The sequence below is a fragment of the Myripristis murdjan genome, chromosome 4, assembly GCF_902150065.1.
Source record: "Myripristis murdjan chromosome 4, fMyrMur1.1, whole genome shotgun sequence".
NCBI lineage: Eukaryota > Metazoa > Chordata > Actinopteri > Holocentriformes > Holocentridae > Myripristis > Myripristis murdjan.
The window spans coordinates 7,864,099-7,881,299 of record NC_043983.1 but is presented as its reverse complement, the minus strand read 5'-3'; the positions used below and the strand labels follow the sequence as shown (position 1 = coordinate 7,881,299).

The 17,201-nt window shown below is 41.2% G+C and overlaps 1 protein-coding gene across 5 annotated transcripts in view; it reads right to left on the bottom strand.

Moving 5' to 3' along the window:
- The window catches only part of opa1 (OPA1 mitochondrial dynamin like GTPase), a 48,919-nt gene extending 32,220 nt beyond the window's left edge, over nucleotides 1–16,699 (bottom strand). For 2 of the 5 annotated variants that reach the window (XM_030049494.1, XM_030049495.1), the window contains exons 1-17: nucleotides 16,484–16,699; nucleotides 15,492–15,816; nucleotides 14,227–14,323; nucleotides 13,122–13,229; nucleotides 11,093–11,146; nucleotides 9,245–9,327; nucleotides 7,095–7,256; nucleotides 5,577–5,630; nucleotides 4,431–4,535; nucleotides 4,041–4,127; nucleotides 3,462–3,575; nucleotides 3,241–3,321; nucleotides 3,060–3,134; nucleotides 2,875–2,946; nucleotides 1,819–1,918; nucleotides 1,265–1,395; nucleotides 683–755 (exon numbers count right to left, since the gene is read on the bottom strand). In XM_030049494.1, the coding sequence (XP_029905354.1) occupies nucleotides 683–755; nucleotides 1,265–1,395; nucleotides 1,819–1,918; nucleotides 2,875–2,946; nucleotides 3,060–3,134; nucleotides 3,241–3,321; nucleotides 3,462–3,575; nucleotides 4,041–4,127; nucleotides 4,431–4,535; nucleotides 5,577–5,630; nucleotides 7,095–7,256; nucleotides 9,245–9,327; nucleotides 11,093–11,146; nucleotides 13,122–13,229; nucleotides 14,227–14,323; nucleotides 15,492–15,816; nucleotides 16,484–16,512 (1,750 nt within the window). In that variant the 5' untranslated portion in view covers nucleotides 16,513–16,699. The remainder of the gene's footprint in view (nucleotides 1–682; nucleotides 756–1,264; nucleotides 1,396–1,818; nucleotides 1,919–2,874; nucleotides 2,947–3,059; nucleotides 3,135–3,240; nucleotides 3,322–3,461; nucleotides 3,576–4,040; nucleotides 4,128–4,430; nucleotides 4,536–5,576; nucleotides 5,631–7,094; nucleotides 7,257–9,244; nucleotides 9,328–11,092; nucleotides 11,147–13,121; nucleotides 13,230–14,226; nucleotides 14,324–15,491; nucleotides 15,817–16,483) is intronic. The other 3 variants (XM_030049498.1, XM_030049497.1, XM_030049499.1) reach the window with 3 other exon arrangements.
- Between the last annotated feature and the right edge of the window lie 502 nt (nucleotides 16,700–17,201).

Genomic DNA, 17,201 nt, shown 5'->3' with positions numbered 1-17,201 from the left:
AGATTCGATAAACTAAATTTAATGTAGAATTTCAAAAAGCAATAACATCTGAGAGCGCATGCATTGATGTATTTACTGGTGCAACATTGATTGAAAATATAAAAGGCTAAAAGTCTCTGACAAAGAATCGAATGGACACAACAATAACAAGAGGCATATGTCTATATGGCTATAATAATTATGACATATCAAACAATCAGTTGACATGGGATAATTGTAATTATAATCAAGACATGGATGATAATATGTATATCTTACAATATTTCCTATGTGTTTACGATATTCATGTCCAAATTTGTGCAACAGAGTGCTTCAAAAACTAATCAGATCATTGATTCTATTGGGGAAACCTGTGAGGTTAGTATGAAGTTTCTTTCAATTATTCTTAAGTTATTGTGTTCACAAGAATGTGCCGATACACAGACAGAAGGAGACACAGACGCCACCATGACGGCGTAATCCCCTGTGCACCATAAACTATAAAAAGCAGGAACAGCAAAGATCTCCATCCAACTTCCTCGATACCACAAGAGCTAGCATAACAACCAGTAAAGCACAACACTTTGGGAGAGTTATCAGCCCAGCTGGGATGTGGCTTTGTTCAGATTTCTTGGCTGAAACTACCATGCATATAATGCAGGGTTAAATACAGGAGAGTGGATTACTTAGCGGTGTAAGTTACCTTTTCCTGTCACCACAGCAAAGTAACCCAGGGCCTTCATGGGGAACAGCTTGCCTTCGACTATCTGTTGGATCTGAAAGAGATGACAGGGTGAAAATGGCTTAATTGCTCAGGCCACTCCACTGTTGTGAAAAAACAAACTCCCTGAAGGTTGGCTCACTATAGTATGACTAGTTTAAAATAAAGAACTGAGCTCCCTCTTGTGGAAGAATCACATATTGCCGTCTCTCACAAGTACTTCAGATTTCAGTACTTGGATGCCTGTGTTTGTTATGAAAGTCCAGCTTTAGGCAAGTTTGACTTCTATAAGTTTAAACATGGTTGTCCTGATTAGTCAGTATACAAAGTATACAAAGGCTGTATTCAGACTCACCAAACACCGAACAAGTGCTATATAGCCGAGTGTTGAGCTGTATTTTATTTGTACTTCAAAATCTTGGCCCTTTCTCCAACCCCTACCTTCATGTCAGGTATATGAAATAGCAAGGCATTAATCACCACCTTTGTACACTTTGACAAAACCAGGCGTGTGTGTATCTGTGGGTGAAACAGAGGGATAAGTGGTCAGCTAAACAGTCTTACTCTGCTGGGGCTGGCCAGGTTCTTCTCAGCCAGGTCCACCTTGGTCAGGACAAAGATGGTCCTCTTCCCCTGGGGATCCATCTGGCTTACCAAGTCCGTCACAATGCTTCGCTCTGCATCCACACTACCATCTGGACAGAGAAGAGGAAGGACATCAAAGATGAGATGATGAGTTAAAGATGTGAAGGATTGAGTATGCAAGCAATGACAAGGGAGAAATACAAACAGAGGAGGGGAGTGAAAACATAAGGAATCAAATTTTGTGATCATCTGTTTGCCTTGAACATTAAAATATGTAATAATTATTATAAGAATGTGACAGTCTCATGGATCCTGTTGGGATATGCTGTAACCTCCATCACCCTTCACCAGAGAGGCCAGAGTGCACAATCAGACCCAGAGCAGGACCAAAGAAACTGCCTTAACATGCAGTTAAGGCAGAAACGTGCTTCAGGATTGGCCACCCAGCCAAAGGACGGGCTCCCTACTCACAACGCCCTGCTGCCTGTTTGGAAGCCTGCTGCATTTGGGGATGGCATTAAAAAAAACCTCACCCTGAATACAGAGGATGATTGCGTTGGGGTTCTGCATGTAGGCCTTGCTGATGCTGAAGATGGTTTCCTTAGTGTCTGCTGCCATGCCCGTGGTCACAGTCTGAGAAAGATACATTTACAGAAAGTTGTAAGACTTTTTTGTGTTTTTCTGTCCCTTTATTTGTAAAGACAAGCGTAGGTTTGTTAGGTTACTTTCAAAAATGCTGTAATTAGTCTGTTTGAATCAAACCCTGGTGTGGTTTGTTTAAGCAAGTGTGAATACTACAATATCCCTGAGACTGCTGACAGCTGATCTCAGGCTGGTTCTAAGCGAACCCTCGTGTGGTTTGACTACAATGAGAACACAATTCGACTCTGGTTTGATCAAAATGAAATGAAACAAACACAATATTTTATTATTACAAGTTGTGGTAGGAAGCACTGGCTCACCCTCTCTGGTTTTACTAATATCTGTTCGTAGCAGTTGACTCTTCTTTGGAAAGAGTGGATCAACATGTTGTTGACAACCCAGAGCTTTAACAAGCGTTCATACAGAGCAGTTTCTTCCAAATGTGTTCGGTGGTAACACGGATGCAGGATTACTGCCAATATCACCAAATGTGACAGTGACACCAGCTTTTTTTATCCATGCTCAGTTCTGTGAATTCTATCTGCACTTGTAAAATATTTGTTTACATTTTTCACTGGTATATTTCTGACCAATGAAAAAAAGGCTTTTAAGAGCATGTTTCCAGACCTGCTTCATCACACTCACCCCACAGCAAATGTTTTCTATTTCCTGGTGCACTTAAAATTGTGCAGTGTCAAACCAAATTAGACCAAATACACAACAAGCCAAAAACATCAATTTCACTATGATTCGGACCAGGAAAACTGATTTACTGTATAAGTGAGAAAGCACCTTTAGTCTATAAGTGGCACAGGAACAAATTTACAATTATGCAGGTATAAGTACCTATGATTTCGAGCACATTAGACTTTATACCTGCAATGGAGAGTTTTATAGTTTTATATTAACAAGTACATTAATACAAAACTGTGGTCGTCTCTACTCACACTGATGACGCCTGGTAAGTCAACAAGCACCATCCTCTGGATGCCAGGGCCTTTGACGCTCAGAGATATTGTCTGAAACAAAAAACATGAACCAGTCATCATTCTACCACACAGAGCAGGACAGCAGACAGACACTCTGTTTCTTATTAACAAAAAAAAAAAAAAAAAACATCACTGCGTCCTACCTCCGGGCTGACTGTCTGACCCTCCTTCACACTCTTCCTCATCCTCAGCTCTATCTCATGCCTCAGGGCAGCCAGCTGCAGGTGGAAGGAAGGAAAAGAGGATAAAACTTTATCAACAGGCAGCTGTGTTTGCTTTTACAGCGGAGGGAATTCATGTATGAAGAGTATATTCGTGACTTACATCCTCTTCCTTACTGAGATCAAACTCTCGGCCACTGTCTTTGAACATGGCCACGTGATGAGGTCCCTCGCTTAGTGTTACCTGGGGCGAGAAGACACGGATATTGTGACACGGATACTGTGACAAACTTCCCTCAGAGATCCAACACATTTGCATCCCGGCTATAGGGAGCTGACTGAGTATAAACGTGTGCACACATCACTCAGTCTGGACCTGCCTACCTTGACAGGAGAACGTGTCATCATCTCTCCAGAGCCTCGGGGAAAGATCCTGGCTTGGGCGATCATTTCCAGCACACTGGTCTTCCCAGCACTCTGATCCCCGACCACAACCACCTTATCAGCACAGAGGGAAATCGGTAAGATGGTGGACAGAGCAGGATGGACAGACAACATAAAGGAAGTTGCAGGAGAAATGATAGGATGAACAGAAATGGGGTACAAGTACGAAAGACAATGCCAGAGCTGGTGAAAAAATTAAGGCCCAACCAATGCACATGCCTCAGAATTTTGTTTTGAGACAGTTTACTAATTAATTATGTTAGATAACTATGCTTCCAGAGAAATAAATGAGTAGATGCTCTGCAAAAGAAATTAAATTCTTCCCCAAGTTACAGGTATGAGTCCTGGAAACCATGTTTCAGTGGAGAAATAAGAGAATCAAAACACAATGAACACTCCTACCAGCAGCATTTGCCTGCTGGGACTGCTCTAAAAAGAACTGAAAACCACAGAAGAACAAAACCATTCTTTGATAGGAGTCCATTTCCCACAAATCAAGGACCGTATTTGCCTCCTTACCCTAGGTAGATGATCCTGGGTGTTGTAGTTGGAGTCATAGTCAGACAGGATGTCCAGCACCTCAGAGTACATGTCAATAAGGGATTTCTATATGGAGAAATACAAAAGGAAAACGCAGGTTTGACGAAACATTGACCATCAATGTTATAGGCAATAAGCCAACACTCTTGTCTTAAGCAGCTTATAATAAATACGACAAAAGAAGCATTCATTCCTAAATTGCAAATGTTATCAGCAAACAATAATTGCAGGAGAAGGTAGCCAAGAGCCATGCCTCACGGGAAACATGTAACATTTAAAGGTTATGACCTTAACTATAAAACGAACCAAACTTTTCAATGACACACATTATAAAGTTGGTGTGTGCACATTTATGCATCAGAGACCCACCTTGATTTTCCTTTGGTGAATCCCTTTATCATCTTTCTGCAGCACCACTTTCCTCAACTCCTTATTCTCCTTCTCCAGTCTCTCCAGCATGCGTTGATATTTCAGCTGTGGGACACAAAGCAGTAAGCAATCAAGAACCTGTATAAAGCTTTATACCTAAAGGAGTGAGGGAAAAGTATTACAATAAATACCTTGTAAGTATTTATTAAGCTTAAAGCTCAAACATGACCTTGAATGACCATGCTTGAGATGTATATTAAATTAATTAACTGATTTTTAAAGACTAACTTTTTGCTTCCTTGATCCTATTTTTAGGGTGGATTATAAAGTAATACATTTACCATGCATATTGTAAATTTAACACTCAATTTGTATCAACTGCAGTGGCCGTGTGTGGACAGCTGGAACATTACTGTGTGAATGATACGTCAAATTAAAATGTGAGCAAAATGGAAAATTGGTACCTGTAGTTATTGTGACATGGGAATGTTCAAGGGCATTTTTTTCCTGATCACCTGACAATTTCTGGTCCTGATGTAGACAAGTCATAGGCTATCCAAGCATGATCATGCATTTTAACTTTCTCTTTAAAAGGGAATTCTTGCTCTTGTGGTTTTACCTACACAAATAAAAACATAGATGAAGCCTCTGCTGTTGGTTCCTAAGGAGTTTTGTCCATGTCCATGCTCATGCTTCCACTGCACTGTAGCTCTACCCTGTCTTGTCGTTGGTGTTTGCATCAAAATCCCTTGAACCTTTAGTCACCTCAGCCTGTATCTAAGCTATTGTCTGTTCCATCAATGAGAAATGAAGTGTGAGTTTGGGCTGAGCTGGAAGGGAGTTGATTTCAGGTTTGTCGCTTGGTCTACGACAGCAAAGAGGCAGTATAACTCACTGAATTATGGTCTGGTGACCTGACTACAAACAATTAGACTGAGTCAATAAGAAAGAAAGACCCACAAATGACTAACTGCGTGTATAAAAACTGAATTTCTAAATAACAACCAAGGTGATAAGCTCACCAATTCACTGACACCACCATTAAATTAGCATTTATTCCACTGGTCCTTCATCATGACTCGACATGAAGACATTCGACCGTCGTGGCTCCCAATGATTTTTGGGAAAGAAACAAATCTACTGTACCTGGGTACGGAGCAGCTCCTCTTGAAGCTGGTCTATCTTTTCTTTGTCTGACGACTGGAGACAGAACAGAAACAAAGAAAAAGAACGAGCGCAAATTGGGTTAATCTTCCTTCTCTGGTCTGGATATTAGACCTTCTTGTCACCCTCACCGAACAACATCACAAACATGGAATCCCCACCAGCATCAGGAAGGTACATAACGTGCATATTACATTACACCGAGCCTCAGAGTAGAGAAAAGTCAAGTTAATGCATAAAATGAAGGGAAATAAAAAAAAAAACTGATTCCAAGCAGACGGCGTTCACTCTGGTCTTTTTCAGCCTCAATCATCAGGCTATGGATCACACACAAGCACAAATCACAAAGTGAGCCCTGGAAAAGATGGCTGAATTTGATCAAGAAATCATTGTCAAAGTCATTTGCAGATTTCATTTTATATGATGAGCCCAAACCGATTTAATTACACCTTTTAAATGGCTGTTATTTCTCAGGATGGGGGAAGAGAGAGTGTTGAGAGCAGGGGACAGAGCATACATGAGCAAATGGGACGGAGACAAGAACTATTAAACACGGATACACACACAAACACACACAATACAACACTTCACCTGACGCTATACACTACAGTATACAGCAGAGATGGAAAGTGTGCAGTAACTTAAATTCTAGCGATATCTGCAAATAGTGCGTGACAATGTTTTGAATTTCAATTGTTACGGGAATCATGTGGGTAATACGAAACCTCTCTAGCAGGGTTTAGGTCTTAGCCCTTGTTGCCAATAACCTAGTCATCTCAGTTCCTTTCAAATTTCAGTTGGGGGGCCGTTCAAAGTCATGGTGCTTTGAAAAGTGCAGTTCACGCCATGCAGTGGGAGCCCACTCCACTTCATGCAGTGAGTCCAAACATTAGTGGAGTGCTGCTGACGATCCAGACAGGGAGGCTGAGAGTGAGTCATTGCGCAACTGGAACCGGGCTAAGGTGACTCTCCATGCATGCCATTCCAACAGCCGCTCAGCAAAGCAGCCTTAGCGTAGCCTGACTACAGAGTGATAAATGATGGGTGCTGCTGGACAGTCACAGGGATGGACTGGACGTGTTTTAAGGTTTTGAATTAAATTAAAAGTCATTTTGATGTTTATCATTAGCTAGCACTACAAAGCCTCAGATATACTGGTACTGAAGCAAGTTTCATGTGGCAGGGAGATTATTTAAAACATACCCTGACACAAAGTATATCAAGCTACCTTGATTACTCATAAGAGGTAAACAAAAAACAATTTAAACACAATCTGAATCTAAATCTGCTCGTATAACAAGACAGATCCTGGAAAAGTGACAATGTTATTTTGATTCAAACTGCTGATAGATTCACTTAATTTTTGTCCAAGTAGCTGGTAAACCTTACAGTAGGGAAGGTTTTCTGTGTGGTCCTATAATACATGTTGTTATCATCCTCTACTGCTGTCTGGTAGGGGATGATGACTGGGTGGGAGGGGTCTAAGGTGGGGACCTTCACCTTGCGTTTCTGCTCATGGGGTCTGGGGCTGGGGTTCGGAGGTGGACTGGGGGCGGGCTCTGGCGGTGGGGGACGCGCGCTATTGGCCGCAGCAGCCCGCCGGACTTCTTCCTCGTGCCGCTGAATCTGCTGCTGAATGAGAATGAGCTCGCCAAGCAGACCCTGCTGAGGGACGGCACAGTGAGAGAAAGGCAAAGGCAGCAACAACAACAACAACAACCAGCTGGAGTGGACTGCTCTGCCAACCAGGTAAGGGCAGCACCTGAACACAGGTGCTGCACGAAAATAGAGGAAACCACGCCTTCGCCCACAGTCACTAGCACTGGTACTCTATGAGCTGGAGTGTCACGCTTGAGTCGAGGCTGAAGATAAACAGAATCAATGTCTTAGCCTTTGGTAATCTTGCCACAATCATCAGCGCTACCCAACAAAGTCAGTCTCCCTCGGCCACATGAGAAGAGTTATGAAGCTGTATGCCAGACGCCAGTCTGAAAGCAGAAGAGGTGACTGATACCACAATCAGCACCTCTTAGCTAGTGGCATACTGTGGCAATAACGTTCTTTTTGCCCGCCATCATGCGACACTATAGCTTAGTGAGTGTAGCCTCGCCACAATTCAAGCAATACTACCTAACCTATTAGCATGCTCCAAGAGGTAAAAAACACATTAACAGAGAGGACTAATGGTGAACATGGGCACACACATTCACCTTCTACTGTAAAAGCAAATTAATAACTAAGTCAAGTGTAATGTAATGTCTAATGTCCAGTGTCAGCTGTTCATATATTGTGTAAACTACACATTCAGGACCAAGGCCACTGTATCTCTTCAACACACTGATTTCTGATCATAATCTGTCGGGTGACGATGATGAAGAAGATGACATGAGCAAAGCAGGTGCTGGGATATTGCTGGGTGGAGCGCAAAGCCTACAGCAGGTGGAAAAGAGGTCAACTTAGATGTAGTCCACTGGTCCCCAACTTGATTCGGCCTGTCTGAAGGCCATGGTGGTATAGGCAGAGGAGATTTTAATAATGATTTGAATAGGGGTAAGATTTATGAAGAGCCAATTAAATTCGTAATACAAAATGAACAGGGGTGCACTTGTTTTTTTTTTACCATTTTTTTTGTTTGCATCCTTGCACTTTTAACTCCAACTTAAACTTTTACACTCAACGTGTGTTCATGTTGGGGACCATGACACTGAAATAAAAGCAGGGAGGAGGAGAGGACAGCCATCATCAATCTTTTTACGGGGTTCTCCTTACAACATTTTGAAACCTTTTGATTTTTTTTTTTCTGTTTTTAAAACTCAACTCTGTATAATGCGGAAACATAAAAACAGACATTTCCATAGAACAGCAGAACACTGGTAACATGTTGCTTTGTGAAAAAGGGACGAGACACGAAATGGACATAAAGGAGAGAGAACAACAGCAACAAACAAATGTGTATACAAAGTGCTCTGCCAGAAGCTGATATGTGCAATATGATGCTAAAGGACGGAAAGCTCTTCCTGAATGCTGCTAGAGGCTTCTGGAGGAGGGAAAAACATGAACATTGAAAGACATGAGAGCGAGTAAAGCCAATGGTCAAGCAATAGTACAAATCAGAAAAAATAAATATGATCTCTCAGGTTATGTTCTGTCAGAATGAGTGCTGTGCATACATTTTACCACCTGTTAGTGGCACTAATTGCTAGGCTAAATTTTAATGTATGTGTAATAGCTTGTTTAAGAGTAAGTCTCACTGTAGCACTTTGAAAGAGCATAACACACTATCCTGACTGCAATATGGGCATAATATATCAGTAACTTTTGATTAAAAAACTAACAGCCAGAGTGAAGCTCATGTTCCACATTCAGAAAAGTTGAATGAGTCAAAACTTAAGCAAAAAAAAAAAAAAAAAAATCCCATATCACATATTATATAGCATTTTTGTAGGCGCTGTAATATTGTTAGCAGGGATCTTTGGCAGTGTTGGTGCCTTGCCCATTATTCACTTGCAGATTCATAGAGTGAACTTTGATTCATTCCACTGCAAATCTTGACACTGAAGTCAAGTGAAAGCGAGGCAAGCTGCAGCAAGGAGCTGAGTGAGACCAAGCCACAGCGAGTACACGGCACACAGGCAGCGGGTCACACTTGCCTTCTTGTACTGTTTGTCGCTGCTGTCCTGTGTGGAGGCTGTAGGAGCGTCTGTGGCTTTTAGCGGAGGCTCACCTGAGGTTTCTACCAGAGGAAACACAACAAAAACAGAGTGAGGTTATTTAATGTAACAAGGCAGCAAGGACCACTGAGTGTTGTGTACAGCGGATTACCATATTATTTGCAAGACAGGTATTCTCATGGCCAACAAAGCCTTCAGTTATAGCATACTGAGGATTAGTGGAAGCAAGAAATATGTGATTAAAATTCAAATGTTTGGAAAATCTCTGCTCTCTTGTCATGGCATGATATGAGCAGGTTTCATAAAGCTAGAAAGCCAAAAGTAAAACTTACTAATTCTATCAAGAACTCAATTTAAGACTGATTCAAGACTCAAAATAATAACATTTTTTCTCTGAAGATCACTGAAGCCATAAATGAGCACTATAAAAAAGGGACATGAAGCCCAGTTGTGTCCACAAAAGCAGATATGATGACAAATATCAACACTATTAATTGTTTTCTGTATTTATCTGAGTGGACATGCAGAGCAAATAACTAATTATGTACAGTAGTGATCGTACTACCACTATACAAAACAAAGTCTGCTCACCCACATAAGAGTGGCAGGTGTATATAGGAGCATGTTTAATAATGGCATGTGGTGTACACAGGCAGCTGTAACCTCCATGTACAGCATAGAGGTTACAGCAGCCAACATGTACATTACATGAATATAGTGACCTTGAAACTGTTTGGGAAAAAATACCCCTCAAAGCCACTGGAGGGTATGAAGTTGACAAGTCAATAATGAAGAGCAAGAACCACCTGTTTTTCATGACTCACTTGACGGAAAGACTTGAAATCTTTCCATGTAGCAAATGTAACTTTTACATGTCACCTAATGACAGCTAGGTGGATAACCTTGATATTTTGATAGACATTTTGTTTGACACATTGATTAATCATCATGAATGACAAACTTATTTTTATCAATAGTGGGTCATGAAATGAACCTGCTATTATTGCCATTATTCATTTTCCAAACATTTGACTGGCTTTTACTACAGGCAGATAAAAAGAAAGTCCCCAGAGTCAAAGAATCAAATATGAATGAGAGCATAATTAAAGAAAGCAGAAAAAAGAGGCCAGGGGGGAGAGAGGGTGGAAGTCAAAGGAGGCAACAACCACAGAGGTGTGACAGAAAAGAGCCAAAGAGAGTCGAGTCAAAGAGAGTCAAAAGGGGTGAGGAGGGCATAATAAACAGGAAGGAACACACTGGATCTGGTTTGAAGAGCCCTCTAGACCAGGATGCAAAAATGAAAAACAGATCTCAGTGAACATCACAGCACATTTCTGCACTTGTGCTGTGATGACATTTAAACAAAACAGATCTTTTTGACTTTCAGACTTTCAATTGAGCTCAGTAGAGAGAAGAGAAAACTAAGGGACTACTCTCTGCAACTACTCTTTGCTTAAGTGCTTCAAGAAGCATTCAAATACCCTCGATGAGTCTTATTCACCACCCGAGTGACAGGCATGCCATCAAACTGAATACAGAACCAATGTTCTCGGCTGACTTTGGCATCGCTGACAGCAGCGCTGGTCTAAACGCAGCCCGCTGAAACTGGAAGCCAAACTGGTTTGGGGGAGCAAGGCTTCCCTGGAAGATGCGGCACCATCGTCTTTAGTGTGGAACCACGGCAATCACTCATCCTATCCGCAAGCAGGAACGCCACCACAAACAAACCGATACGAGGGTGGGATAGAGGGGTGTGGGGGTTAAAACAGTGCCAGGAAGGAAAGAGGGGTTGGGCAGGCAGCGCTACTTAGTGCGGGGTTTACACACCTAACAACAGATGCAGACCAGAAGCTCCTTTGACTTCACTACCCAAACTCACACCTGTGAAGAATGTGGGAGGGGAGGAGGGGAAGGGGGAGGAGAAAGGAAGAACAACACAACTTAAAAATCATAAAAGACAGAAGCAGAGGGATGGTGGTGAGAGCAAGGTCGCGGCTGAATGATGTGTGTCAAATAAAGCCACGGCTGACACGGGGGCTGTGCTGCCATGCTGTGCTCGGCAGGTCCAGAGTAAAGCAGCCACCTTATCAGAAACGGTTAAAAGAGCTAAGCAGGCCCCAGACTGGACTCCACCTGACAGAAACAATTCACCCCAAATTATAAAAGTCATGCCATCACTACAACTCACCAGCCAATAGAGAGTTTGCTATAGTAAGTGTGCCACCCCTCAGCGTCCTCAAGTGGCTGTTGACTTGTAAACAGAATCAGCCCATTTCTTACGAATACGTTACCTGCCCCACTAACAGTAATAACGCTACTTAAAAGGACAATTATAGGCCTTTTAGACTCACAGAGCAACCCTTTGGCAATAAAAGACCCTCATTACATTGCAGATGCTGTATAGAGAAATGTGATGGTCATTTAATGTCTTTTTTAATTTTAATCAGAATGACAGGCTGTTCATTCAGGGGTGAGGTGTTTCTTCAACTTTCTGCATGATGTTACGAAAGAACTACGGATGAACTAGAATTAGTTGCAGTTATGTTCTGTTTATTTGCACAAATGATAAAAATACTGGGGAACTAAAAAAAAGATCAAATAAAAAATATGGAGGTAAAACAGAAACTCAAGTGGCATATATAAATCTCAAATCCCAAACAAAAAACGATTAGGGATATATAATCCTATGCGTTTATTATCTTCAGTGTCTTATAAAGAGATAAAACATAACTTATAGGACTTTTTACCCAGCCATTGGTTTCCATTCATTCCACTATGATATGTAAACAAGCTTCAAACTTTCTTCACATCAGTATTCCATCACTGTAATGAAGTCGACCACATTAGTTTTCCTAAAAGCAGCAGCACTGTTGTGTTCTGATGTCTTGAAATTAGGTTTATAAGGTGGCTGTTTCAACCCAAAATTCAAATTTGAAAATAAAGGGATTTTGACTAGAAGTTGTAAAAGCTTTATGTTGTTAAAACATTGTTGAAAGCTTTGTTGACATGTAAAATGTAGGTTAATTGTAGTAAATGGGCCAGTAATTCAAAATCACTCGTATGGTCATTTAAACCAATTTCCATATTGTTAACGCAACAACTCTGGACTTGTGGCTGAAAGCAGAGTTACTATGTCACTACACTGCAAAAACACCTCGCCGACTCACAATGCTGCCAACATCTTTACATAAGCAAGTGAAACATACTTATTGTCTGCCCATGTAAAACTCTGTGTCAAACGCACAGTTTTTTTTTTTTTTTTATCTTTTCTTTTCTTTTCGTTGTTTGGAAAAGGGGCAACAGCAATTGCATTTACAAAATTAGGTGGCAGGTGATTGGATGAAAGTCATATAATCAGTCGAACGAACCATATGAGAAGTATGAGAAAACAGAAGTTGAACAGGATTACATTTCCGTTCAATTAATGAAAAAGGGAAGCATGTTTTTTTTTCTTTGAGAATTTAACCACAACTATAGGTAGAGAGCATGATACAAAGAATTGGCAAGTGAAAATATGAAGCGGGCCACTTCCTCATGTTCTGTTCGCAACACTCTGAGTCTTATCTCATTCAGCAAAGGTCAATTTGACGCATGTGCAAAAACAGACACCATATTTTTAGCCTACAATAGGACAACATGACCATAGTGTCATATGCACTATGGAAAAGTGGAGCCTGTTGCAACTGTGAGTGACAGATCTGCGTGGGCTAATAAACTGAATGTTTGCTGCCTCTGAGCTTGACACTGGATTGAACTATTTGCTGAACTGCTTGATACAAAATGTAAATGTTATTCTTGTCAGCGTTAAAATGCCCTTACAAACACACAGTTGGTGATTTAAGTTGAGCCCACTCACCAGAGGACAGGATGCTTTTGAGGAAGGTAAAGTTCTCTCCTATCTTGTCCAGGTCAGGAAGGAGTTTAGCGATTTCTTCGATTTCTGGTAGGGCTTTGGCCAGTTTCTCTGTGGTCACAAGAGATGATAAGTCACGGTTAAAAGGCAGTAAAGTTAGGCAGTGTTATCTTATAATGCACCAATGCCTGATTCAAATAGTATCAATGTATTTGTGCATTAAAAGGATAAAATAATTCTTTCTTGGAGACCTATCTCAAAAATAGAAACATGTGAGAGAATAGTACAGAAACTGAAGCAAAGAAACATGATGTTCTGCATTTTTCAAACATCATCTCTGCACAGTAACCTTAATGTAATGCTGAATAATGAGTTTTCAGTGAAAAATGGGCATAACTACATCCCTGAGCCTACAGCTGAACAATGTAAATTACATTAAAAAAACAGACACATGACTTGAATGTACCAGAGAGCCTATTTGGAAAGCTGACAAAAATCTAAGGCATTAACAGACAGCTCTGGCTCCTTTCAGGGTACACTGATGGTTCATTAACCTAAAAAAGGGAGCTATAGCTGAGGAATTTACAGGAACAATAAACTCAACAAGCTAAATTAATAAACTTTATAAGACTAAACATTATTAACATGATTAATACAGCTAAATTTCTTGAAAATCAGCTGCACATGCACATGGTAATCAGTGATAAAGTTGAGGCAATCTTCAAGTTCAAGTTTATATTTTTGAATAAGACAAATATAACCTGCACAATTAAGGGTAAAATGATAATCAAGATTATTAATCACAATAGTTTCAATAATTTGTGGAAGAAAATAATTTTATAATGCTTTTTGCATCATATATCAATATCTTGACTATTATCAGCAGAATCAGGCCTTGTAAATGAACTGCAATTGCTAAATACTACAACTGTGGGAATTATAATTGTACAGTTTTACACAACTAATTGTAAAATCCTGTTTCAAATGTACATTTTAATGTTTGTAAATGTTTGTCCCATTTCAAGTGAGAAATGACCAGGCAGCAGAACATATTCAACATGTGAACTGTATCTCCTTGAAAGTCATAACACTACGGGAAAACACTTACCGAAATCGATTTGTTCACTCAGTTCCCAGACAAAATCAGGGATGACCCAGTTGTATTCACTAAAATCGGGCAGCATGTCTTTCCACTCGTCGTAGGTCTGGAGGTAAAATGAAAAGCTTTCGTCATATAGACACCGAGAACTATGCATAACACTGGAGATGGATTGATAATAGCGCGGTGGGTATGAATGAATGGCAGTGTCTGTTTGCTGTTTTCATTAAGCAGCAAAGCACCGCTGCAGTAAGGGACGTGCCACTATTGCTGGAGAAAATGTGACATTAAAATAACACTTGTAAACTTTACAGGACTAGAAGACGATGGTTGTACTACAAAAGTCTAAGGTGTGAATGCATAGAACTGGATGAATATTAAGCAAGATGTTTCTGAAAAAATCTCAGAATCTCAGAATGGATAGATAAAATACTTAAGGGTGGTCAGCTGAGTCTGAATATCCTTGAATGATCCTTGGCAATTTTACATAGTGCACCTTTAAGAAAACAGGCTAAATAACACATACTGTTCATAGTGGATCTACACACCCAAATGCTAAACTGTAACAGTGACTTGTGAGCATTTTGTGCAATTCTGAACATGTTCAAGGACTGCTTGTTAAGTGATAGCAGAGGCTGTACAAACAGATGCAGAGTAAACACACCGGCCTTGGGTCAACAACACACACAAATGTATAGAGTATGTCAGTGCAGGCCAATTTCAACTTGCAATTTCTGGCATGTCATCTGGTTTTTGGGATACCAGATTGGATCTTATATTTTCAAAAGCTGAACTGCGAACTTTCTTTACTGTATCACACAAACGGACGCCCATCTGCCTCCACTTTACATTCACGTTTTGCTGATACTGATTAAGATTACTTCACTTCGTAGAAATCAACTTAGAAGCAACCGGTGGTAAGGAGTGTGAGAGGGTGAGGGACACAGTGTCAAGACAATATTCCTGCGATGACAAAATGTGCATGTAAAGGTGAAGTATCAGTGAAACAAAAAAGGGAAAAAAGAACAAATTAGATTAGTAACTTATGAGCGAGCAGAGGAGGATTTCCAGAATTTCCCTGGTTGGGATCAATAAAGTATATCTATCTATCTATCTATATGGGAGGTGACAGTGCAATGGCAAAGAGGTGAGGCAGAGACCCTCCTGTGTAATTCAGATCTGAGTGGGATGGTCATTCTGGTGTCGTGCATCCAGAGAGGAGAAAGTGCTGACCTGAGGCAGAGGAGTCTACACAGCCACTACCTCAGAAGTACCTTTTTAGCGGTGTAGCCTCCTCCCACCGCCGAGCCCAGCAGAATGTATCGAAGCCTCAGCAGCCTGGCCGCCAGGCGCGCCACCCAGAAGTTGCGCTGCTGCTGGTAGCCGTGGCCCCCCGACCCCGAGGGAGGCTTGGGTGGCCTCATGGGCAGTCGGGACATGGAGGTGAAATGACGGGCCGCCGTGCGATGAGGAGGACGCTGGGGGTTGGCGTTCGCTGAGTAGCGGTGGTGGATGGCACGGGACAGGGGGTGCAGCTTCTGCAGCGGGACCCGGAACCTCACTCCCATGTTAGTGGAGACCAGGTTCCTGCAGGCCAGGCTGGAAAAAGGACACAAGCGTTAAACCAGTGGATTAGAAATGACACAGGCACAACCTTCCTAAGCATCTGGATCATGGAATACAATCTCATTAGGCAGCAACAAAAGGACCCAATGCACAGAGGGCAATAAGAAATAACACACATTTCCAGTTGTCAGTTGACATTTTTAGCCTGGCTGTAAGTGAGGTTAAATTAGGCTGTGACACAAATACACAGCAGGCCAAAACAACACATTTGGGCTGCATGGTTTGTGGCCCAAACTGAATGGGATTAGCATGAGGTGGGCATGTCTGCACAGGGGGAGAGCTGTGGCTGCCCATGGAAAACGTTTTCATTCAGACATCTGGAGGTCAGAGGTCAAGGGACCCCTCTGAAAACAGCGATGCCAGTTTTGCCCTCGCCAAGATATAGCCTAACTTTGGAGCGATATTTAGCCCGCTTGCCGAGAACCTAGCATGACAAGCTCGGTACCAACAGATTCCTGAGGCGGAATAGTTTATACCAATAATTAACTCGAAAAGAGAAGGTGTAAGTTGGCTGTGCGTAATGATATTGTGGGAAATGCAGCTTTTCCTGAGTAGATGCACTGTCCTCCGCTAGCTAGCGGTGCTCTCAGCCCGTCGCTGGTCGGCTAGCTCATGTTCCCGGGGTAAAAGCAGGACTCACCAGGCCGCCTTGCTCCCGACACGCCACATAGTGTCGTCACCAACAGCGGGCAAGCACGAATCTCTTACAAATCCACCCTGTGGCAGCGATTTAATTCATTATTCCACACGAAACACATTTGCTCGCCTGCAACGGCAGCTAACTGGCTCGTTAGCTAACAAGGACACAGCAGGCTTTCCGAGTGACAGCTCCGTTTCCGGTGGACGGGTGCAACCTCCAAATCGGCACGGAAAAAAACAAGTATCAGTGCGTCACTTCCGATGTAGCGGTTATGAGCTGTTTTTAGGGTGTGAAAATAAGACATAAAAACTTATTTAAAAAATCAGAAGTGAATGGTTACACTGATTGTCCAAATCAATACTAATAATAACCAATAATAATGATAATAATAATAATAATACATAAAACAAAATCAACAGGTTTGTCACTTTTATTGTGCATATATTAACCCTTTGAAACCAAGGACTGGACACTTTCTAAACTGAAAATTAATTTTTAGTTCCTTTAATTTTTCATGTTTTGAAAATTAAATCTAAGCTTAAATCTAGCTTATTTCTTTCTTTCAAACTAATTCTTAAGGTAATGCATACTGTGTAATTTTCTTGTAATTTAATTTTGAATGTACTGTATACTCCTTGTATTTTTTATTTTTATTTTTTGCTGCTTTTTCAGTATTTTTTTTTATTATTATTTATTTTTACAACATTGCTCTAAATTT